At 40.8% G+C, this 26492-nt stretch overlaps 2 protein-coding genes across 2 annotated transcripts; both read left to right on the top strand.

Annotated features, from left to right (window-relative positions):
• Positions 1–20186: 20186 nt before the first annotated feature.
• On the top strand, positions 20187–21725 carry LOC142052845 (uncharacterized). Its single transcript, XM_075083599.1, is given in 3 exon segments — positions 20187–20743; positions 20745–20890; positions 20893–21725. Coding segments are annotated over 3 exon segments (1536 nt in total).
• Positions 21726–24402: 2677 nt separating this feature from the next.
• Positions 24403–25986, top strand: LOC142052801 (endogenous retrovirus group 3 member 1 Env polyprotein-like). The gene has a single exon (XM_075083458.1). The coding sequence runs from the start codon at positions 24403–24405 to the stop codon at positions 25984–25986; it is 1584 nt and encodes a 527-aa protein (XP_074939559.1).
• Positions 25987–26492: the final 506 nt, after the last annotated feature.

The raw sequence follows: 26492 nt of genomic DNA, 5'->3' as shown, positions 1-26492 counted from the left end.
AAATACCTGAAGGGAGGGTGCAAAGAAGATAGAGCCAGCCTCTTTTCAGTGGTGACTAGTGACAGGACCAGAGGCATTGCTGTGCTGGTTTTGGTTGAGAAGGGGTTAATTCTCCTCACTGTGGGGGTCGGCTACCTTTCCAGCTTCCCGCGCTCTGCTGCGTGGCGGGGGGGGGCTGGGAGGGGCAGGGCCATGGTGGGGGCGGCTGACCCGACTGGCCAATGGCAGGTTCATTCCATACCATGTGACACCATGACCAATATATTGAGGGGGGGCAGTGGCAGCGCGGGGGCGGCGCGGTGTCGGGTTGGCGGGCGGCGAGCGGCTGCGGCGTGTGCGGTTTGTTCCGGCGGTTTGTTCCCCCTCTCCCCTCCCTTCCCCCCTCCCCCGGGGCTTTGCGCCTCTTGTTGTTCTCCTTTACATTGCATTTCTACTGTTGTTTCTTTTAATTTTAATTATTAAACTGTTCTTATCCCAACCCACGAGCGTTACCCTTCTGATTCTCTCCCCCATCTACCGGTGGGGGAGCGAGCGAGCGACTGTGTGGGGCTGAGCTGCCGCTAAACCACGGCAATGGCACACAACCTGAAACTTAGTAGGGTCCATCTGAACATCAGGAAACACTTTTTTACTATGAGTGACCAAGCACTGGCACAGATGTTGTGGAGTCTCCATCCTTGGAGATATTGAAAAGCCATCCGGACATGGTTTTGGGCAGCTGGCTCTAGAAGGCCCTACCCGAGCAAGTGGTTTGGACCAGATGATCTCCAGAGGTCCCTTCTAACCTCAACCGTCCTGTGATTCTATGACTTTCATACTGTAGGCCCAATTAGTGAAGTATGCATTTTTACAGAAAATTTATGGTATCTCTTCAGTCTCAAAAAGAGGAAGATGTAGATAAAAATCACTATTGTTCATTATCAAAATTAACATGTTAACTATTGTTATGCTATAAACCTCTTCACGGCAAATTTAGGATGTTTACTTAAATTAATTACAAGCATCTACAGTTTAAAACTGAGCAGTGGCTTGCTAGAATGGAGACTAGTGATTTCTGTGGAGTACTGAAGTGTGCAGGCTTTTTGAAAATTTTAGTAACTTACTTCTTTCAGTGTCATACCATTCTGAAGGTAAGAATTATTTTTTTTAAGACATACATGCTGTAGAACAGTGTTGTGGTTCAGCCTCAGCTGGCAACTAACCACCATGCAGCCTCTCGCTCACTCCCCCCACCCATGTGGGATGGGGGAGAGAATCGGAAGAGCAAAAGCAAAAGACAAAAAACTTGTGGGTTGAGATAAGAACAGTTTAATAATTAAAATAAAATAATTATTATAATAATGATTATAATAATAATAATGATGATAATATAATAAAAAGGAAAAGGGGAAAAAGCTAGAACACAAAAAATACAACCGCTCACCACCCACCGACTGACGCTGCCGGCCCCTGAGCCACGATTGCTGCCTCCCTCCCCCAGCCAGCTCCTCCCAGGTAACATACTGGGCATGATGTTACATGATATGGAATATCCCTTTGGCCAGTTTGAATCCACTCTCTTCGCTGTGTCCCCTCCCCTCCCGGCTTCTTGTGCACCTGGCAGAGCATGGGAAGCTAGAAAAGTCCTTGACTGGTACAAGCACTACCCAGCAACAACTAAAACACCAGTGTGTTATCAACATTATTTTCATGCTAAGTCCAAAACACAGCCCTATGCCAGCTACGGTGAAGAAAATTAACTCTATCCCAGCTAAAACCATGGCAAACAGTGAACAAATAGGGACAATTTTAAAACATTCATCTTATGAGGAGTCTGATTATACTCAATGATCTAGAACTGTTCCTTTTTATAAGCACACTGTTAAGCCAAATATTGTAAATATTAGTTTAAAGCTTTCTTCTTCCTGACATGGACTAAGACTTACAGCTGGGATGCATCATACCTGACATCTATAATATCCAAGCAGTTCTGCCTAAATGTAGCTATCTAAAATTAGTTTAGGTTTTATGAATGTCTGGCTTGGCCTTTATAACTTAGCCTCCACAACTTTGCCTCTTAGAAATGAGTGAAGATTTTATCTGCCAGATGTAAGTATTCTTGAGTAGCCTAAAGCAGGGCAAATAGCAAAATGTGCCTCTGTTGAAACATCTGAATCCAGCCCTTGTGATTTGATTCATATGCCCATACAAAGTCATCCAGTGCCATTTCTGTAACGTCTCTGACTATGGTCCATGCTCCTTTGTCCCCAGCTACTGCTCTGGATGACCACATCTATCATCTTCTGTCTTTCCTGACAGATATCCTGGATACTCTATGCATCTCAGATGGCAATAGGCACTTAAGCATGAGCAAATTATTTTAGTTCCAGCAGTAAAAATTCTTGGATCTTAGTTCAGTTACTTAAACATAAACACTGAGGTACCATCTGAGATAACCTACACAAGGCCATAGCCTTCCATTGACAGCTGTAGCCCAAAGGATGCCTTAGGGTATCCAGTGGAATATAAAATGGAATGGGATATGTGTGGATAGGTAAATATACTGAGTCCTATATGGTTAAACATAGGCTTCTGTCTACTATGTATCTAAACTACCATTGCAGTTAATGGAGATCTTATCAGTACAGTTAAAGAGAACTAGAGAGCTGGTTCAGTTCACCTTAGTAGAAGAGGCATATTTAGTTTGCAGAGCAGCACTCAAAACTCTGTTCACTATATTTATTCCACTTACTAGGAGTATGAATGTTTTGGTAACTGATCAAAAGTCTAAACTCAAACACTGGTGAGATGATGTATCCAATGTCTTTATATATATTGCATTATTTTATGCTCAATTTGTTAATACAGTTGGGCAGTGCTCAGTCTACATTGATGGTTTAAATAATTTATAAAATCAAATAATAATTTATATGAAGATAAAATATTTCTGACTTGTGACTTCCTGCTAGCTTACCATTACTTGAATAATGAATTATTAATAACAAAAGAGAAAATGAGTATTGGAAAATTGCTGGAATATGATGTAATTGAAGCAGAAGAATGAGTAAAATTTTACCTCATATAGGCCAGCATTTTACAAATATTTTCAGATATTTCACTTATGGTCCAATTCTGAAAAAAAAAGCTCAAGCTGCTATTTTAATTTGTGATAATTATGAACAAAATTTGAAAACACACCATTGATTTTAGCATGCAAAAATTTATATCTAATGAGAAAACACATGTAAGGTTTTACTAATATTTTTCAAAAAGTTTTTAAGGACAGGAAATACTTTAAATTATTTAAAGTTACTTCGTGAAAATACTATATCACAAATAAGAATAAGTAGTGCTTAAAAGAAACCTCTTTATGTGATTTTAGAACACATTTAATTTTCTCAAACACTGCAGGAATATAGTAGTTGCAGCCTTAAAATGAATAAAGTTACATATTTTATACACACACACCCCCAACCCAGAACAGAATATTTAATTGGTTATTTATGGTTATGTTTTACATAACCAGCAAAACAAATATCAATTATTAGAAATAATTTTAACACATCATATTTTTTCTCACATCATATTATAAAGGATACATTTTACTAATCCAAACCTGAAACTTTTCATAAAATCATAAAATCTCAAATTTGTTAGACTGAAGTGGTCATGTGGAGAATGTCTGTCCATCTACCTGCTCTAAGAAGGGCCAACATAGATCAGGCTGCTCATAGCTGCGCCCAGCTGAGTTGTGAGCATCTTCAAGGATGGAGGTTTCACAACTTCTCCAGCAGCCTCTCATACTGCTTGACCACCCTCATAGTAAAAATATGTAAAAAGATCTAACTGGAACTTCCCATATTGCAACGTGGGTGTCCATAGCCTCTTGTCCTATCACTGTGCACCTTCATGAGAAATCTCACCTGTAAGATGAGCCTGTCTCCCCTACACTCTACCACTGGGTAGCTGCAGCACAATTAGATCTCTCCTTAGCTTAGACCCAACTCTCAGCATCTCCTTGCACATCACGTAACCCAGGACCTGAGCATCCTGGTGGCCCTTGGCTGGATTTGCTCCAGCAGGCTACAGAATCACAGAATGGCAGGGGTTGGCAGGGACCTCACGAGATCATCTTGTCCAACCCCCCTGCCTCAGCAGCTACACCAAGAGTAGGGGGCACAGGACCGCTTCCAGGAGGGTTTTCAATGTCTCCAGGGAAGGAGACTCCACAACCTCCCTGGGCAGCCTGTTCCACTGCTCTGGCACCCTCACAGGAAAGAAGTTTCTTCTCACATTTAAGTGGAACTTCACATGTTCCAATTTGTGCCTATTGCTTCTTGTCCTGTTGTTTGGCTCTAATGAAAAGAGTCCATCCCATCCGCTTGACTCCCACCCTTGAGATATCTGTAAGAATTGATGAGATCCCTCCTCAGTCTTCTCCAGGTGAAACAAACCCAAGTCTCTCAGCCTTTCCTCCTAAGGGAGATGCTCCAGTCCCCTGATCATCTTCATAGCTCTCTGCTGGACTTGCTCAAGCAGTTCCCTGTCCTTCTTAAACTGGGGGGCCCAAAACTGAACACAGTAGTCCAAATGTAGTCTCACCAGGGCAGAGTAGAGGGGGAGGATAACCTCTCTCGATCTGCTGGCCACACTTCTTTTAATGCACCCCAGGATACGGATGGCCTTGTTGGCCACAAGGGCACATTGCTGGCTCAGGGTCAGCCAGCTGCCCACCAGCACTCCCAGGTCCTTCTCAACAGAGCTGCTTTCCGGTAGGTCAGCCCCCAGCCTGTACTGGTGCATGGCGTTGTTCCTCCCCAAGGGCAGGACCTTACACTTGCTCCTGTTGAATTTCATGAGGTTCCCCTTTGGCCCAGCTCTCCAGCCTGTCCAGGTCTTGTTTGATGGCAGCACAGCCTTCTGGTGTATCAGTTACTCCTCCCAGCTTGGCATCATCAGCAAACTTGCTGAGGTTACACTCTGTCCCTTTGTCCAGGTCATTGACGAATATGTTGAACAGGACTGGATCCAGCACTCAATCCCTGGGGAACACCAGTAGTGACAGGCCTCCAGCCAGACTCTGCCCCATTGATCATGACCCTCTGAGTTCTGTTGTTGAGCCAGTTCTCAATCCACCTTATCATCGTCCACTCATCCACCCTACACTTCCTTAGCCTGTCTGTGAGGATGTTATGGGTGATGGTGTCAAGTGCCTTGCTGAAGTTGAGAAAAACAACAACCACTGCTCTCCGTTCATTTACCCAGCCAGTCACACCATCAGGGAAGACTATCAGGTTGGTCAAGCATGATCTCCCCTTGGTGAATCCATGTTGACTACCTCTGATAACCTTCTTTTCCTCTATATACCTGGAGATGACCTCCAGGATGAACTGCCCCATCACCTTTCTGGGGATGGAGGTGACTTTTTGTCTCTTCTCTGGGGGCTGGCAATCCCAAGGGACAGTCTTAGCAGTAAAGACCGACACAAAGAAGGCATTCAGTAACTCCTCATTCTCTGCATCCTGTGTCACCAGGGCCCCTACTTCTATCATCAGTGGACCCACTGCTGCACCAATCTTGAGCTTGAAGGAAATAGTCCTTAAATATTGACCAGCTTTCTTGGACTCCCCTGCCTTCTAGAGCCCTAGTCCATGGGATTCCTCCAAGCAGGTCTATGAAGAGGCCAAAGGTGGCTCTCTTGAAGTCCAAGGCTGTAACACAACTTGTTGCCCTGCTTCTACCACAGAGGACCCTGAACTCCATCTCATGGTCGCTGCAGGCAAGGCTATCCCCAACTCTCACATCCTCAACCAGCCCTTCCTTTTTTGTTAGTATAAGGTTGAGCAGCACATCTTGTCTCAGTGGCTCTTCCACCACATGCATCAAAAAATTATTCTTGATGCTCTGCAGGAACCTTCTGGATCATGCATACCTTGCCATGTTTCTTTTCCAGCAAATATCAGGGTGGTTTAAGTCCCCCATGAGGACCAGGATCTGCGACTGTGAGGCTACTTCCAGCTGTCTGTAGAAGGCTTCATCAGCTACCTGTTCTTGATCAGGTAGCCTGTAGCAAACACCCACAACAGTGTTGCCCATATTTGCCTGTCCTTTAGTTAAAAAGATCAGTATTCTTTTTGTACTGGGGAGCTCAAAATTAGTCTCCCAAGTACCAAATGGAGGGGAGCAATCACTTCCCTGGATGTGCTGGCATTATGCTGGCTGGTACAGCCCGGGATACCCAGGCTGACATTCTCCCCTATAAATTCACACTGCAGATTCATGTCTACCTTGTCCACCGGAATCCCAGGTCCTTTTCTACAAAGAACAACACAGGTAATTATCAGCCAGCTTGACTTCATAGCACTAATTACCACTCTTTATACTCTGCAATCTATCCAATTTTTCATCATCACTACAGTCCTTTCCAAACCTTATATCACTAATTGATTTTAAGGATAGTGTGGGATAAAATCTTATTATGATTTTGCACCATTAACAAAAATACTATTAACTTCAGCAGGACTATCTGTATTATTAGGTACTGTTCATTATAAGCAACAAATAGAACTTAAATCTTCCAGTTTTATTGGAGCTCTATGCAGGGTTATACAGATATTCACAAAGGTGTGTGAGTAGTAAGACTGAGAGGAAAAGGGCAAAAGTTGCATTCACATCTTTATGATTGTCTACCACAGTGCTCTTCACAGCAATTTTGATGACTGAAGTCATGGCAGGTTCATCTTACTTCAACCTGAAGTTGCTGAGAATCATGATAACAACATAAGTGTCCTTCCAGCAGTGAGACTGAGCTATGTATATTACGCTTATATACCTCATTGCACTGCATCTGTGCTAGGGCTACAGCAAGAAGTAAAAATATTCCCTGCTGTCTTTATGCATTTGTAAGGTCTGGATAATGCTGTCTTCTGAATACCTTTGCACTACTTGAATAATATAAATCACTGTAGCAACCATTAGGGGAATCCCTCAAGGACACATTATAATGCTTTTTCTTTGGCTGAATCTTTCCTGTCATTATTCCAGGGAAAGAGAAGGAAATGGATCCCCTGACAACTGAATAGTATCAGATGGTAATACATAGAACAGCAGTCTCAGCATACACTGTAGATAAGCTCACTGCTCAAGCAATCTGAGGATTACAATGTGGTTTTGTATCCCCATCCCTATACTGAGTGCTCTTAAGCTATGGAAAAGTATGTGGAAATTTGCCATGTATGAGAAGAATAAATGAGCCCTAAATACAGCCTTTTTTCCCTTTGATGAATATGTAGCTCCGTTTGATGAATATGTAGCTCCCTTTGATGCTGATGGCAATTACTTGCATACATGAAGAAGAGACTATTCCCATACCTAGGAAGATTTTAGCTAAGCGTTGTGAATAACCATTATGGATGCAGAAGAGACTAGAAATCTGAATCTAAGAACAGAATAACATTGAGTTGCCAACAAATTTATATGTGACTTTATAGTTAAAGGGATTTCTTCTTCAAGGTTTAGTTCCCCTTCCCTTCCCCTTCCCTTCCCCTTCCCTTCCCCTTCCCTTCCCTTCCCTTCCCTTCCCTTCCCTTCCCTTCCCTTCCCTTCCCTTCCCTTACCTTACCTTACCTTCCCTTACCTTCCCTTACCTTACCTTACCTTACCTTACCTTACCTTACCTTACCTTACCTTACCTTACATGATATTCTGTTGTGTTAATAAATGCAGGACAGGATGGAAATTACAATGGAAACATATCTTTTTACTGCACACAAAACAAAAGAAGCCAGCAATCACAGTTCATTAAATACTGATGTAGGTGATATTTTCAGACCTAGTATATCACTTTGCTACTAATGACAGAGTGAAAAAATCTTCTGTAGAAAGAAGTTTCCGTTATCATAAGTTTCCACTTAAAGGTCTGCTTTGCTGACAATGAAGAAAATATATGGGAAAGCTAGGAGGACTGTAAGTTAGAAATACAGCATTAATTTTGTTACTATATTGACATATACATATTTTTTAAAGTGAATTTATACATGCAAGTAGGAAACTGTATATTTTTAAAATATGTTCCTGATTTATTTGGTTAATATAGTCATTGTACTTTATCAAAGTTATATATTTATAGGCCCATAAAATGTGCATAATTTTTATTTTACTAAGGAAACTGTGAAACAAATATTATGGCACTAGGAAAATTTAGTGCGCTTTGCACACATCCAGCATTACATAAGCAGTAAGATTGTGTAAACTCAGAAGAGCGTACCTTTTCCCCTTACTAACACTATGAAATTACTATACTTAGGATGCAAGACTGCAGTCACTCACCTGTCTGTCCAATCCTATTCCCAAAATATTGACACAGTAAGAGGAGCTAAAGTAATTGTCAAGTTATGAGAATCAGCATTTGAATTGCTATAAAACTGTTCTCCTCTTACTCAGGAATTTATCATGGAATTTGTTATAAACTTTGAAATATGAAGACTTGTCTTGACAAGTTAGATGTGATTGTCTTTTGCACTACACAACATTCATTTAACAGTGTTCTTGTGGAAGGCAGGAACATCACCCCAAGAATTGTGGTGAATGGAGTTAAATCCAGTTGACAGCCAGTCACAAGTGGTGTTCCCCACCTCTCAGTACTGGGGCCAATTCTATGTAATATCTTTATCAGTAATCTGGAAAAGGGGCTTGAAGGCACACTCAGTAAGTTTGCAGATGACACCAAGCTGGGTGGGAGTGTCTATCTGCTCAAGGGTAGGAAGGCTCTGCAGAGGGATCTGGACAGGCTGGATCAATGGAGTGAGGCCAATTGTATGAGATTCAATAAGGCCAAGTGCTGGGTTCTGCACCTTGGTCACAAAAAAACCATACAATGCTACAGGCTTGGGGAAGAGTGGCTGGAGAGCTGCCTGGTGGAAAAGAACCTTGGGGTTTCAGTCAATAGCCAGCTGAACATGAGCCAGCAGTGTGCCCAGGTGGCCAAGAAGGCCAATAGCATCCTGACTTGTATCAGGACTAGTGTGGCCAGCAGGAGTAGGGAAATGATCGTGCCCCTGTACTTGGCACTGGTGAGGCAGCACCTGGAATATTGTGTTCAGTTTTGCACCCCTCACTACAAGAAAGTCATTGAAGTGCTTAAGCGTGTCTAGAGAAGGGCAACGAAGCTGGTGAAGGGTCTTACGAAGAGTGACTGAGGGAACTGAGGTTGTTTAGCCTGGAGTAGAGGAAGCTGAGAGGAGACCTTGTCGCTCCCTACAGCTACCTGAAAGAAGGTTGCAGTGCGGTGGGGATAGGTCTCTTCTCCCAAGTAACAAGTGATAGGGCAGGAGAAAATGTTCTCAAGTTGCACCTGGGGAGGATTAGATTGGATATTAGGAAATATTTCTTCACTGAAACGGTTGTCAAGCATTGGAACAGGCTGCCCAGTGAAGTGGTGAAGGCCCCATCCCTGGAGGTATTTAAAAGATGTTTGAATATGGTGCTTAGGGACATGGTTTAGCAATGGACTTTGCAGTGTTAGGTGAACGGTTGGACTTTTCCAACCTAAATGGTGCTATGATTTTAACTGTGTGTCAGTTGCTTCAGTCACAAGAAATAATTGAATATGGACAAGTGGTGTAGCTAGAACTTTGTTACACAAAAGGAAGAATAACAGGAGGAAGAAAATATTATTTGAAGGGAGAAAGGCAGGAAGGCAGGAAGGCAGGAAAGGAGGGAGAGAAGGAATGAGGGAGGGAGGGAGGGGGCAAGAGGAGGAGGGGGGAAATAAAGGCCTTTACAATTGCTTGAAGCTATAAGATTATAGGTTGTTGGTGTAGGTTGTGGATCCTTGGTGACAAGTGATACTTTACAGAACAAGATCCTTGGGATTCCCACTAATACTATGTTAAAACTTTATCATACAACAGTGTTAAGTCAACGAACATTGAGTTTAGAAAGACATTCATTTTTCAAATAACTCATAATAAACCAAAAGGAATCATCACATTTAAATACAATTATGGTTCAGAATTTCTGCATTTATTTCAAAACTTACTGTTAGGATCTGAAATGTGTTCACATCACAATTATAGATACCTAAATTAATAATCTCATTCAGATAGCTTGCTGTGCTAAGCTTCTGCTGTAATCAGTGAAGAAAGAGATCAGTCTTCTGAACTGATCTCTCAGTGACTAATTTAGGCTATTGTTACTTTGAGGTCTAAACTGCATATTGAAAACACTCATCCATTTCTGTTTAAGGTACAAATTTCATGAACTCATAGCTTGACTTAACTTTCAAACACACAGGCATAGAGTGCTTCTCAAATCATATTAAGAGTTCCTGAATTTGTAGTACGTCCCAGGATCCAGACTCCAGAGTGGAAACATATTTCCCAATATTTGAGGAGTCATCCTTATCTAGGGAGACTGCTTTATGGTTAACTATAAAGTGACTAAGAATAGCGGTCAATGCTTGGCTATCATTAAATGGCATCATTCTTTTACTTTCATTGGAGGTTTCTCAGCTGAGCATGTGATAGTAAGAAGCTAATAAGAACACTGAAATATAATGTGGTAATTCAGTGACTTTGGTATTGTAGTAATAAAATAAACAACACAGATGATTCTTCAGGTAGAGGAGAAAGAAAATTTTCCTTCATGCCATTTTACTAGAAACATGTTTCTATAAAATCAGTTTTTAATCTGCTTTACTGCATACCTATATGATACTTAAGTGACTTGGTTTTGAAAAATAATTCATATTAATCCCATGGAATCTAAGAGGTTTTATCGCAACATCGGAAGTGTTTCTTCAAAACAAACTGTAATCCAATTTTATCACAAATAACACTAAAATCTGAATAAAAAAATCATTAATTATTCCAAAATTCAATTCCAGTTAAGATATCTCCTAATTATTTTACTAAAACCACCCATATACTTCCTCCTGGGGAAAAAAAAACCCCAACAAACCAACAAAAAAAACCCACACCCAAACCGAACAAACCTGTCTATTTTGTTGCAATAAAAGAAGTCCTTGCAAGACTCCCATTTGACACGGACAAAGACTGCTGCAGAACACAATATTGTGATAGAGATATTAATTCTTGTTGGAGCAAGCAATCATTTCTCCGTGGTGCAGCATAACACCCTGCATGTTTTTACGATTCAGTCCCTGTAACACTATATCCCTGTTAGCATGATTAATCAGCTCAAACAGAATACAGCTTGGATTTAACTATCCCGCTGCTTGCTGCAGAGCTGAATCAGTCAGGGCCAGTTAAGGAAGTCTGCACTTCCCTCTGTTGCACAGCATGGGCATGACCTGTAACTCTCTGTTTTGATGATATAATATTATTTCCAAGCCACTGTCTAATTACCTTTCACACACACCATTTATTTTTTCGCAGCGGAGGGCATTGCAATGTAAGAATTGGTCAGGAACCTTGCAGTGTCATAGTTTTTCAGTAAGAAATGCCTGCTTGTTAAAGAACAAAAAAGCCCCTCGTATTATTTCGAGGACATATCCTTTAATATTTTTTCTTCAAGTAAACTGCTGAAAAAGAAAGCTAAAAGTTCTCAACATATAATTTTGGAAACCATTGAATGAAAGGTTACTGCTTCCTGCCTAGGTATAACGCATTTCCTATTGCTCCAGGTCACCAACTGAAATCTCAATATTTTTGATGATAATAGTTTTTAATCTCAACAACCTTTCCAAACAAGCAACAGAAGTAGGTAGACGGACCTTTGCGGTCTTTTTCATTGCATACCCCTGGATGATCATCCATTTCATCTTCAAATAGGCATACAAGATAAGGCACGTGTATCAGCCTCTGTAGGTGCTGAGACTGACCAGGTCAGACTTACACATCAGCTGACTAAATAACAGGGCTTTATTCAGACTAGACATCTGGGGGTAATGTCAGATGATGTGGTATATACTGCTGAGTCCCCTTGTGCCATTTTAGATATGTGTGTGGGAGATTCACAATTCCTGCGGAGGTCTGCCAGGTCTGTAAATCTGATGACCTAGGGCTCTTGACATAAAAACAGAAATCCACAAATAACTTGATCCCCAATGTCTAAGCATGAGCTGAGCAGCTTTCTGTGTTCTGTTTATGGCCTTGCTCAGGACTGCAATTCAGATGCTTAAATATCTACATCAAATGGCATCCAGGATGCTTTGGGTTATTCAGGGCCGACATATGACACAAGACCTATGGAAAACCTGTGGTCTTTTGGAATAAGTTGTGTGTCAGGCAAGATATTCTTGATCCTGTCAAATGTCATTACCCCTCTTACAAACAGGCATCTGAATAAAGCCTGTAACAGGATTTTAGACAACTGGTTTACATGTAACTTTCCCATATTTTGTTTTTTGTGGACTTGGAGCTGAAAGTCACCCTCAATTTCTAGAAAGTGAGAAAAATTTCTAGAAAGTGAGAATACATAAATGCTATCCGTGCCATGCTCTAACTCCATCTTCATTTAATTTCTGCTGACTGGAATACTTCTTCCAGGCTTTTCAGCTAATATGGGCATCAAATCAGAGTGAGTTTCTGTAAATAGGGTCAATTATTAATATAAGTCATATTAAATACTAAAATTCAGATAAATATTTCAACTGTTTTCCTTTATTATTCCAATTACTGTCTTTATTTTAATCTTTATTTTAATATTTTATTTTAATTCTAATTTATTTTAATATTTCAATTTAGAGCCAACATGGTTTCAGCTGTAAAGTTCTACTTCTGAAATAATCTAAAACATTGTAATCTTTATGCAAGACCTGGTTTAGCACAAGCAAAGAAAATTAATTTTAATGTTTGTAAATATCTGAATGACTTTCACACCTAATGTTAATATTGAAAAGAGGAAGCCCAAACAAAATACTATTTGAAAATTTGACTCCAACACAGGACCATTTGAGGATTTCTGAAGTTCTAGGACTAGGGGAGATTACGAGTGGATTTGTCCTGGTTTCAGCTGGGGTAGAGTTAAATTTCTTCATAGTAGCTAGTATGGGGCTATGTTTTGGATTTGTGCTGGAAACAGTGGTGATAATGCAGAGATGTTTTAGCTGTTGCTAAGTAGCGCTTACACTGGTCAAAGGTTTTTTCAGTTCCCTGTGCTCTGCCGGGAGCACAAGAAGCCGGGAGGGGGCACAGCCGGGACAGCTGACCCCAACTGGCGAAAGGGATATCCCACACCATATGACGTCATGCTCAGTATATAAAGCTGGGTGAAGAAGGAGGAAGGGGGGTTCGTTTGGAGTGATGGCGTTTGTCTTCCCAAGTAACCGTTACGTGTGATGGAGCCCTGTTTTCCTGGACATGGCTGAGCACCTGCCTGCCCATGGGAAGTGGTGAATGAATTCCTTGTTTTGCTTTGCTTCCGCACGCAGCTTTTCCTTTACCTATTAAACTGTCTTTATCTCAACCCAAGAGCTGCCTCATTTTTACTCTTCTGATTCTCTCCCCCATCCCACCATGGGGTAGTGAGAGAGTGGCTGCGTGGTGCTTGGTTGCTGACTTGGGCTAAACCATGACAGGTTATCTAAATTCTGTGAAGATTTTCATCTATTCTGTTACAAAGATACACACTGATGTAAGTTTCTGTGACAGGGGACCTGGAGATATTTGAATATTTATGTGTCACCTACATGCACTTGTTCAATTTAAATTGAATAATTTTATTACAACATTGTTAACATATTAGCTTGTTCTGTGTCCCCATACACTGCGCTCTAATCCACTCTGACAAAACAAATGGGACATCAAAATAACCACCAAAGGTGGAATGTAATGCTTCTAGGAAATGACAGGAGTGATTATTCATCAGAGTTTTGAGAAACTTCACTTCTGCTGCTTTCCCTCTACTTCCAGCTACAGCAGCTGGTGATCATACCTGTGTAAGCCTGAACACACTATCATCTTCACTCTTTTCTTCAGCCTTTAGGTCACTTTGGCTTGTAAGGTCTAACAAGTTCCAGGGGCAGTACAGAATGGCTGGTAGAAGTCATTACAAATAACTTTTCAAGTTTACAAGGTAAATGTTAACATGTCTTTTTTTATTCTTTTTAAAAGAAATATAACAAACTTTCCTTCCCATCTTTTCAGGATGCCTACTTCCTTTTCTTTTTTAGAGCAAATCAATAGTGGATTTTTTTTTATTTTCTTAGAATTTTTTATGGTGAATATGGATCTTATTACACATTTATTTATTTTCCTAGTTTTGGATTACTGTTACTGTCTTTTTTAATCTGGTAGGTTTCTATTCTTACTCTCTTTCAGACTATAGTAATGTGCTAGTTGATGTATATGTTCAGTATTACTACTATGAAGAAGACTTTAAAAGAAATTAATTTTATACTTCCTTATTGTATTGGGTATAGGTTTCAAGGTGCTGGCAGCAGGGATGTTGCAAGAGTGGTCTCTGTGAGAAGAGGCCATGGGCTGTCCCATGCTGGACACAGCTAGTTCCAGCCAACTCCAACAGACCTACCATAGGGCACAGCTGAGCCCCTCAGCCAAGATGATGCTGCTTCTGTAGATACAAAAAAGTCAGACAGGCAGAGGAGGACGGGAAAAAAATTACTGTGGAACAACACACGGAACACCAAGGTCAGTGAACATAGATGGGGAGGAGGTGCTCTCGGCACAGGAGCAGGTATTTCCCTGCAGCTGGTGGAGGACCATGCCAGAGCAGATATCCACACTGAAGCCCATGGAGGACCCCACGCCAGAGCAGACAGATATTTACTGAAGGAACTGCAGACTGTGGAGACCCTATGCTGGCTGGAGCAGGTTTATTCTGAAGGAATGCGGCCCATGGAGACAACCTGCTATGGAGCAGGAGAAAAATGTAAGAAGGATGGAGTGGCAGAGACAAAGTGCTATGACCTGACTACAGCCCCCTATTCCTCCCATCCTGTGAGGGGTAGAGATCTGGGAATGAAAGAATGAAGTTGACCCTGGGAAAAGGGGAGGAGGAGAGACCTTTTTTAATCTTTTTGTCTTTTTTTCTCAACATCCTACTCTATTTTTAATTGGCAATATATTAGATTAGTTTTCTCCAAAGTTTCTCCAATCTGAGTGTTTTGCCCACGATCATAATTCATGGGTGATCTACCTGTCTTTATCCTGACCCATGAGCTTTTTCATCTTATTTTCTTGCTTTGTCTTGTTGAGGAGGGGGTGTGAGAGAGTGGCTAGGTGGGAATTTGGGCTTTAGCCAAGGTCAACTCTTCACATTTATACATATGATGACAAATATCATCATTATAAACTGTGAGTTTCAGTATCTCTCATTGGATACAGATAGCTTTGTACATATTTTGTGCTATTAGTCATTTACAGAGAGAATACAATAACTGTGGAAGGACTATGGTATCTGATGTGTTCCACCAATTATTGTTATTAATGGCCCTTAGAGAAAAACAGCAGGAGTATTATTTGTTTATTTATTTGTGGTTTTAATTTTTGTTAGTTTCCAGAACTGAATTTGCACAAGCATAGCCACATTAAAAGCAAACTGTGAAATGGGGAAAAAAGTAAATAAATAATTATGCAAATAATATGCTTACAATTTCCAAACTTCAGGCAGACTCTTTAGTGGAGTCTTGGAAAACTGACCTCTCAGAAGTAAGGACTTGGGGAATCCTGCCCTGATTGACATAGCAAGTCAGTCAGGAATGCCCCGAAGAACAGAAATAGTCTCTGAAGTTTTAGTAGTACAACACTCATGAAATCCTAATCATATTCTGGAGGCAAAGAACAAACTCTGACCCTGTTTATCTTACTAAAGGATATTATAGATCTATTTGTTAAGACCTGGAGATCTCAACAAGAAGAAGAATGATATCACCAAATAATTTGGGCACTGTTGAGACATCCTTAGACAGTTAATTTGATCCTGAAGAATATAAGAATAACAATAAGCCAGGAATAAAATTCTAAACAAAACCAGAATTTCTTTTTTACATCAGCCTTTAAGCATAAAAATACATTTTTATCCCAAATATTTATAATGCTTGTGCTAGTGAAAATTTTGGTTTGAACAGTATAATTCAAACAAATGAAACATTTTCATGAGCTGAAAGAGCTATTTTCCTTGCCAAAAGAATATGTGACTGACCTAACATTCCCTTCATCACAAAAGGATGCTAAAATCTGGAGTTACAAGATGTGACTGTGCTCAGTGTGACAGATTGTGAAACACATCCATGTTGAGCACAATATTCTGAAAATGTGATTTCTTTGTAGCTACACTTCACCATAGGATTCCCTTAAATATTAGTCCTCTAGTACTGCACAAAATTCACGATCAGCTCAGCTGCAGGCTGGTTCTGATTAGACAGCACCAAGCAGTTGTCACCTCTCTTTTCTCAGTCGTTGTCCTTTGAACATAAAAGTGGAACATAATTTTATGATAAATTGGGAGACTGCTGAAATCTAGGAAAGTAAATTTTCATTTAAAGGGGAAAAAAAGAATGACAATACACATGAAGCAGCTTTATTATGTATTATGTACATATATGTATGTATTATGAATTAAACCAAAGTAAACACTAAAAAGGAGAAGAAACAGTTAATGTTTCGATCTGACAATTGCACTTCTCCTGGCAGCAAAATAAAAGTCTCACTTCATTAAAAAGCACATGGTAATACTCCCTCATGTACTTTTAATAGGCCTCGCGCTATCACAGCTAATCTCATGTATGTAAAAAGATTTGAAATAAAACCTCAAAATCTTATTGACTTCTTATGACCCAGAACCCCTTCCGGAAACCCAGCCTTTTACCTCCAAATTCCTGGTCTCCTTACTATTTATTTTTCATTCAATGAAATTAAATTCATTTCAATGTAACTTCATTGCAGTTAATTATTAAGTCCTTAAGTCCTCGACTGTATTTTTTGAAATTATATTTATTTATCCTACCTTGTAAACATAAAATATGATCTGAATAAAATATAAAAAGGAATGGAATAAAGAAAAATAAGTATTTGTATCAAATTTGTATTTCAGTCGGAAATACAGAAATAAAAACTATTCAGAAATAGTTTAAGCATGATAAAATTACTCAAGATCCCAGAGAGGCACAAAACCAGACATAAGTTTGGCCCATGTTTTCTTTAGGATATTTTGGTTCTGTTAATTATTTTTGTTTGTTCATTTACTTTAGATGGTATTAAACAAAACACCCAGATAATTTATGCTAAAAATCTTTGTTTTCTGCAAATAGGACTGGAGTACAACATGTAATGTTCTGCCTAAGGTTAGAATGCATTTTTTCCCTGGATTTAGCTTTATATAAAAGAAATACAATAAGAATTTAAAGCATCAAAACACTTGTGTGCACAACTAGCATACTATATAGTTTAAGAGAGAGTTATGAAAACCCAACGATAAAAGACAAAAAATAATCATGTACATATCTCAGTACTGAAACAGAAGTTGCCATGGCAGTTTGTTACCTCATCATAAAACAGATAAGGGCAGTGTTAGAAGATACATGTACTTTCTCCTTTCTTTTTTTCTTTTCATTTGAGGAGGAATTCCCTCCTCTGCTATACTCTAAAAAAAATAAAAATATTAAAAAAAGAAGAAAAGAAGTTTCATTTTGCCCTTTTATAAACACCAATATTCTTCAGTTTGCTGTGGCACTTTTTGAAAATTCAATTAATTTCAAAAAATGAAATCTTTCCTTCTGACTGAAAATAACAGTTCACAAAACTTCTGCTTTTGGTTAATTTACTATGCTTTTTATATATTTTTCTAGGTATAATCTAGAAGTAATTTATTACATTTAGAAAATTTTACGGAAACAGAGAAATCTATTATCATCAGTGTAGACAGTCTCAGTAACACTGAGGATCCTTTCCAGGGACCTCCTGACTGACACATGCCAGGCCCAAAAAGTCTCCTCAGATGCCTTATTAGTGTGGTGAGCACTAATGGTCAGTCTAAAGCTCCTTAAATCTTAGCTCTCTTTTGTTTATGTTAGCCAATAATTAAATACTTTATATTTAATAAATATATTTGTGTATGTCCTCCTTGCAGAGTCTCTTTGCATCCTTCTAGAGAGATGATCAAAAAACCAAACCCAAATCAGATCCTTGAACAATGCAACTAAGATCTCTGGCTGTCTGTCATACATGCCTGTTATATGTTTTCTATACATCCTCTTGTAGCCATAAGTAACATGAAGAGCATCTCCAGATGAGAGTTAAAAGTCAGGGCTTCAAGAGATATTCTCTGAAATGCCCTGCATTTCATGTTCACTATATATATAGTAATCTCATAATATGCTTTTATATGCCTTAAGGTAGAGCAAATACAAAGTTGTCTTCAACTGTGTTTGCTTTTTCTCTATCTACTATGATAGATCAGGAAGTATCGAACAAGAAAATTTTTTCTTGATATAAATATATTACAATTTAGATGTATCTCCCCTTTAAAACAGAGTAATTGAGTGATCTCATGGTTTTTGTTTTAAAATATCTGCATGTAATATCTACCTGTACAGGCTTAGCTTTTCCTTTCCTATGTTCTTTTTAACACATGTGCAGTGCTCTTTAACACTAGCATGTGAATTTAAGGTCAGTTAATCCCAAATTCATTATCACTATGATGTTATTTATTTTCATCAAGTTTAACTATGAGAAACTAATAAACTATATGTCTTGTTCTTCTCTGAATGCTTGAACAAAGTGTCACGTTTTTTTCTATGGTTTTGTATTAAATTCTTTTCTGGTCTATAAAGATGTATTGATATTGAAACATCACATCAACCTCTATTTGCATGGGGATTAGCATTCAGTAAAAGACATGTTTAAGGAGACTAAGTACTAAGTCAATACTTTATGTTTACTGTCCAGCTAGGACATGGCTGTACCTGACTACACTCAGAAGAGATTCTGCGTAGTAACAGTCAATACTTCCTTAGAGAAGTGACAAAAAAGAAAAGCTTGATTAAGCATCAAATATATGAATAACACAAAGCCTCTGGGGAGAAGTTTCAGCCTGTGTGGTGGTCCCACAGGCCTTAAAAAAATATCTCACCCCCTGTGCAGAAGTTCATTTAGAGAAAGAAATATCTAGACAAGAACTGTTTTGCAGCAACTGATACTACACAAGCACCCCAACAGCTTATTAGCTTATTGAACCAAGTGGATCAGAACTAAAGTATGTGTACTTTTAAGAGTTGTCTTCTTTTGTTGCTAGACAACTGTCTCAGCATGGTCATCTCTACATAATCTTCATATTATAATTTTGACATTAACAATTGTTCAACATATGATCTCAGGCTATCTGGGATCATATAACCAGGAGAACTGCCCTTCCCCTCCAAGGGTTAGAGCCCCAACAAAAAATTGCAGAGGCAGTGGAATGTTCCCAGCTGAACTGCATCGGCTAATCTTAGGAGGAAACGGGTGACGTCAGTTTAGAGAGTTGCTTCCTTACAATAATATTATCAGAATATTTTTGATATGCAGAACAAAGGGGAAAGGAATGACTGAATTGAATTTCTTCTAAATTTTATAACCATGTACTTTCCTAATTCAGTTGCTTAGAAAACATCTCTTTTTTGTTCAATAGCTCATAATTATTTAATTTCTTTGTATAGTTTGCCCCCAAATGGTACATTAGTGCCTCTGTAAATTAACAATTCCCTGAGTGTAGCTTTAGTGGAAAAGTATTCTTCCTTGTAAAGGAAGGACTTTCTGATGATGAATCATAAAATTTACTGTATTAGATCAGTGGGCTGGTCTAGCTTTTTTCTATTAGTGCTTCTATTATTGAAGGTCAAAGTTTATTTAGGAAGATATATAAAAGTTCTAATATCATTATAGATTTATTATAGACTATAGTACAGACCATTCTACCACATGGTCTATCCCCATCTCCAACCCTCTCCAAATATGACTTCCCTGTGAGATGGTGTAAGGGACAGGATTCTCAGAGAACAGAAAGTGCACAACTAAGGTGTGGCCTCCTGAGGGTGAAAAGGGGAGAAGTGTATAACATCAAGGTGTGACCCTCTCAGGACCATACAGCCCCTTTGTGTTATGTAAAATAGCCTCTTAGAAAGCTATAGCTCCTTTGTGCTAAGCACAATTAAGGTGTGACCTCCTGAGGGCGAAAAGGGTAAAAGGGGAGAGTGGCATTAAGGTGTGACCCTCTCAGGACTGTACAGCCCCTTTGTGTTAGGTAAAATGGCCACTCAGAAGGCAGTTGACGCTCACGATTATGTCTCCTCACCAGCCGAAGGGATAGACAAGCTATATGATCTTTTGGAGGCACACCAATCTCGCCTCTCACCTCAGGGACAAGATTGGGCGAAAAAACATTGGTTTCAACCGCAGAGTGTAGTAGACAGGATAAGGGTACTGCAGAAGGAAGCTAGGGTTAGATCTGGGAAAGGAAAAGCAGTAATTTGCGTAGCACTTGGAGCGAGTCTGGCAGCAGGGGTGGAAGATAGGAAGCAGAGGCCTTGTCAAGCCGATGTCACAATAGACTCACTGCATATGGTCATAAAGTCACTGCAGGAACAATTGGAAGAAAACAAGCGATTATTGCAGGAGGAGAGAAATCAAAATATTATACTGAAGGAAGAATTGAGGGATCAACTTTTGAGGGAAGTAGATACACTGGCGGAGGTAGAGGTGAAACTTTCAGAGAAAGGGATATGGCAAATTTATCCTCAGGGAGGCTTGCAGGAGGCAAGGGAAACTGTAGAAAGCCTCCCTCACATGTATCCACTGGTTAAAACAGTACTTGTATGAGGACAATAACAACGACCATCCTCAAGTTCTCACCAAAGAAGTCCCATTTACAGCAACTGAACTAGCAAAGTTGAAAAAAGACTTTGCAAGAACTCCAAAGGAATCAGAGACAGAATATGTGTGGAGAGTGTCCCTGTCGGGGGGGATGGAATTTTGTTGTCGGAGAAAGAAGCAGAAGGATATTGGGGTCCGGGTGTGTTCTTAACTACAGGTAATCGCTGAGGCCCATGGTCATTAACCCAGAGGGCTGTGTATTGGGCCGGAGGGCTGAACCCTTTGGAGAGGGGAGATCCCCTTGCCATAACAGGTATGGTGGATCTGTTAGTGGAAAATATGCAGAAAGCGGCCTGTCTCCAAATGATGTATGATCGGGAGCTCAAACCCAACCAGAGTTCCCCGATGACGATGCCTGTAGATCCAGAGAGGATGACTCCCCTGATCCGGGGACTCCCTGACTCCCTGAAACCCATTGGGATCCAATTACAGGGGAAAATTCAAAATACTTCTGAAGGAGAAAGAACTACAGCCACTCTGGAAGGGATAATAACCCCTAACCATGGGCGGTTGGGAAGGAAAGTGTGGATGTGGGGGGAGGTAGCGCAGGAATTAATTAATTTTGGGAGAAAATATGGCCCTGTTGGTGGATCATTCCAAAAAACCAAAACAAGGGTTGTACAGTCTGCAGAGCAAGTTAAAAGTCAGCCGCTGTCAATTGGTAAGGGCCAGGATTTGAGGCCACTCCACAACAATCATCCAGGGAGAGAGAGACCCCTAAGTCAACAGGGGTTATGGCATCTAGGGCTTCAGAAGGGCATTCCTCGAGACCTGATGGATGAACTCCCGACCCAAAAATTGGAAAAACTTGTACAGAAATGGTCAGGGAAGAAAGCCACTCTCGGATTAGTTCCTGATGCTCCACCCCTGATAGATCTTGAGGGGGAACTGACTAGGGAAAAGGCGGAAAACTAGACCCTCTGTTCCCCGAAGGTGAGGAGGCGAGCGGAGGATGGATGTTTGTGAGACAACTCACTGTGAATGTAAGAGGGGATTTATTAATCACAGTAGCTGTAGGACTGAGGAAAAGACCGGTAATTTTTCTAATTTATACAGGGCACAAATCACCGCACTGATGCAGACCGAAGCAGAACGGTGCGGGATCTCTATCACATCTAGAAATCTAATTATCTTAAATGCACTGGGAAAAACACAGTCAATGCCTATGACTTCAGTGACGCTATGGTTACCAGGAGAGGAAGCCCCCATCAATACCATGGTAACCATAGGACCTTTTCAGACAAACCTTTTAGGCATAGATGTGTTGAAGGGAAAGCAGTGGTGTGACACCCAGGGGAACTCATGGTCTTTTGTAATCCCCCAGATCAGGCAATTAAATGAAAAATCTTGGGCAGAGGTGTGCCTATTGCAAATGGCACCTGCCCTTCCCCCCTCCAAGATTACCAATGTGAAACCCTATCCGTTGCCACTAGGAGCCAGGGAAGGGATAGCCCCAGTAATTGAGGATCTCAAACAGCGGGGAATTTTAGTGTTTACCCACTCCCCGTACAATTCACCAGTGTGGCCAGTACGCAACCCTAATGGAAAATGGCGACTGACCATTGACTATCAGCGACTGAATGCAAACACTGGCCCCCTGACTGCGGCTGTACCCAACATAGCCGAATTAATTGCAACCATTCAAGAACAGGTCCACCCTATCTTAGCAACCATTGACATGAAGGACATGTTTTTTATGGTTCCACTCCAGGAGTGTGATTGAGATCAATTTGCTTTTACCTGGGAAGGACACCAGTATACTTTTACCCGTTTGCCTCAGGGATATAAAGAGACACCTACCTTGGCCCACCATGCCCTAGCACAGGAATTGGCAGTAATCCCATCAGAAAGAGAGGTCAAAGTCTATCAGTATATTGATGACATACTAATAGGAGGACATACCATAGCTCTGGTGCAGACTATGCATGACAGAATTATTAATCATCTGGGAGGAATGGGCTTTCAAATACCCAAAGAAAAAATACAAGCCCCTGCCAGTGAAGTTAAGTTTCTGGGCATCTGGTGGAAAGGAGGGTCAGTCTGTATTCCTTGGGACACCCTCTCAGCGTTAGATCAGGTAAAAATTCTGGAAAGTAAAAAGGAGCTGCAACACACCTTGGGATTATTGGTCTTTTGGAGAAAACATATCCCTAACTTTGCAATAATTGCACGTCCCTTATATGACTTGTTGTGAAAGAGGGCGATTTGGAAATGGAGTCCAGCTCACAATGAGGCATTGCAGCTTTTGGTGTTTGAAGCAAGCACCCATCAAACTTTGGGCCCTATCCACCCCACCGACCCAGTTCAATTTGAATGGGGGTTCGCACACTCGGGATTGTCAATTCATTTTTGGCAGAAAGGACCAGAAGGTCCCATTCAACCGATTGGGTTTTATTCTAGGAGCTTTAAGGATGCTGAAAAGCAGTACTCCAGTTGGGAAAAGGGTTTGTTTGTAGTGAGCTTAGCTCTTAGAGAAGCGGAGCGAACCATACACCAACAGCCTATAGTTTTAAGGGGACCATTTAAGGTAATTAAGCCTGTGTTAGCAGGGACCCCTCCCCCTGATGGGGTGGCCCAAAGGGATACTGTGAGGAAATGGTATGCTAAAATCGAACATTATCGTTGTGTTTTTACAGTCACTGAAGGTACCCCAAAGGTGTTAAACATACAGGAAGAAGTGGCAAACCTTCTGGAGGAGGATACCCCTCCTCCTTCTGTAGTTAAGATTGCCCCGCCATTTTCCGAGGAGCTGTGAAACGTATGGTTCACAGACGCCTCCACCAAACGAGAGGGCAAACAGTGGAAGTATCAGGCTGTAGCTATTAATGTGGATACTAAGAGGGAAATAATTACTGAAGGTGAGGGCAGTGCCCAAGTGGGAGAGTTAGTGGCAGTATGGAGTGTGTTTAATAGCGTGGGAAAAACAGGGACTCCGGTGTATATCTACGCTGACTCATTTGCAGTATTCAAAGGGTGCACAGAATGGCTCCTTTTTTGGGAACAGAACAACTGGGAGGTCAATCGGGTGCCAGTGTGGCAAAAGGAGAGGTGGCAAGAAATCTTAAATGTTGCCAAACATGGGGATTTTGCAATAACTAATGGGCTCTTAAAACGATTTCTGAAACCTCATAAGCCGCATTGGGAGGAGTGTCTCTGGGATGCAGTTACCCGGGTCAGTGATCACTGGGGAATAAATGGATGCCCCCGATGAAATGCCTTTTGTTCTAAACCCCCAGTTTTAATTCCAAAGTCTCAAGCTCTTGGTGTTCAAGGGAACCAATCTTCTCTCCTTGACAGACAGTGTTGGTAGAAATGCCAATCATTGGGGCCGTCCCCCTCATACTTGCTGAATCCCTTAATAAATATGCCTGGAAGGCTGAAGATGCCTGGAGGAAAGAGTACAAAATTAACACTCATTTTAACCATGTAGATGAAGCCCAAACTGGGCAAGTTGACATTTTGTTTCATTTCACAGGAGACCTCCGCGGGAACACAACTGAATATGGGAAGATTAACATTTGATTGTGACTATTTGTATTTTTGTAATTGTTTTTATAACATTTGTAAGCTGAGGCTGGATTTGTAGAGCAAGATGTTAATTTTGTTGTTTTGGTGTATTGTATGGGTCGCGATCCCTGGAACAATCAGTTATCCCCTCAGAGACTTTAGGGATGAAGGCAATGATATAAAGAATTCTTTTATGCAACTGGCTGAACAAATAGCAAGTGTTTATAACCTCACAGAATGCTGGATATGTGGAGGACCGTTTGGTCTATCAAGTTGGCCCTGGGTAGCCATACCTTTGCTACCAAAATTGTTGGTGAGTAAATATAGCGAAACAAAAGGGAATAAAACATGGCAGAGCTCACATGATTCGCCATGGCACATAAAATATCCAGAGAAAGGTAAATACTGTTTGGCTAAAACACAAAAGGATGGCATCTTTGTGGGTAACAGCACAAGTGAATGGACATATCAGAACATAAGCATAACCATTTCAGTGGGAGAGGGGCCACATGAAAAGGATGAACTCGTATATATCTATGCCTGGGTGAATGAAGAGGGATACCAGAACACTTTTTCCAGATTCTGGTCTCTCATGTCTAATACCAGCCAAGGCAACACTGTAGGCCATGATTGTAGTTGGGACCAGGAAGCAGGAGCTTACAACTGTAAATATTGTAATAGAATAGATTGGCCCCGTTGGAGGACAACGTGGGAAGAACTTTGTTCAGACATACCATGTTGTGAAAACTCCACAAAGGAATCGCTATATTGTGGTGTTGAAAGTGACCCATTTGGTTTAGAACCTACCCTTTATTTTGACCCTTCACCCCATGTGGAACATTGGAAAGGACCCTTTGCTAATGGATCAGTGGCCCTTGAGGGACACTATCGGATATGTGGAAACCATGCATATAAAGCACTACCAGCAAACTGGTCTGGAATATGTTGCATTGGGGTGATCCATCCCTTGTTTTTCTTACTCTCAGAAACAGACGGAGACCATTTAGGCATTCAAATATATGATGATTTGAAACGGGAAAAACAATCCAAAGTTATTGATACCTCCCTCACTGATGGGAGTGGCCAGTCCTGGGGTAAAGGCGTGTGGACCCCCCAACGTATCTTACAATATTATGGACCTGCAACTTGGAACCCCAATGAATGGATTAGTGGTGCTCGAGAACCCATTTATAACCTAAATCGCATTATCCGGCTGCAAGCCATATTAGAAATTATCACCAATCAAACAGCTGAGGCCCTCGACCTATTGGCAGATCAAGCAACCCAAATGCAAATTGCAATTTATCAACATCGCATGGTTCTTGACTACCTACTAGCCGAAGAAGGCGGAGTCTGTGGGAAATTGAATGATTCTAATTGCTATTTAAAAATCTATGACAATGGCAAAGTCATTAAACAAATTACTGCCGGAATACGGAAATTAGCCTATGTTCCCACCCAAACCTCGAAAGGCTGGAATGGTGATATGTTCTCCTGGCTTCCAGGAGGTCCTTGGATCAAACAAATCTTATTTTACTCATTGTGTGGTCTAGCAATGTTACTGTTTTTGCCATGTGTCACCCCATGTTTCATTCAGTTAATCCAACGTGTTGTCACAAATATGCAGTTTGTACCCATTGTATCACCTGATGGAGTTAAACACATTTGAGCTGTACGTCAATTGGTGTCATCCACAGTCCAATTTGTATAAACTGTTTGTACCCCCAGCCTATTTTATTTGGAAACTGAATTCTTACTGATGTTAGGCATTGGCCTTGTTTAGAGTTGATACTGTTATAATATTTTGGCTTGCATAGCTAGCATCTTTGTTACTGCTCTCTCTCTCTCTCTCTCTCTCTCTTTCTCTTTTCTGTCTTTCTCTCATTTTCTATTCTTTCTCTCATTACCATCTTTCTATATCTGCCACCAATGTTGAGCCATGGGGTGTTGTAAGGGACTAGAAACTTGTCTCAACATTGTCGGCAGAATGGCTTGACTACCAAGGCTTCACCACGATGGCAACTGAGGAAGTTCTACCCAACAGGAACATATATATCTATATCTTGTTGTCTCAGAGCACATAGGCCCAGTCCTCTGCACATGCGCCTGGCCCCAGGGTCATCTTACAACATATGGGAGGGGGCTTGGACCCCCTGGAACCCTCTGGAACCATCA

This window comes from Phalacrocorax aristotelis, chromosome 1 (genome assembly GCF_949628215.1).
Source record: "Phalacrocorax aristotelis chromosome 1, bGulAri2.1, whole genome shotgun sequence".
NCBI lineage: Eukaryota > Metazoa > Chordata > Aves > Suliformes > Phalacrocoracidae > Phalacrocorax > Phalacrocorax aristotelis.
This window is presented reverse-complemented; position numbering and strand designations above follow the sequence as displayed.

Coding starts and splice junctions, on each gene's coding strand:
- LOC142052801 (XM_075083458.1), top strand. CDS start 24,403: ATGTTAATTTTGTTGTTTTGGTGTATTGTATGGGTCGCGATCCCTGGA.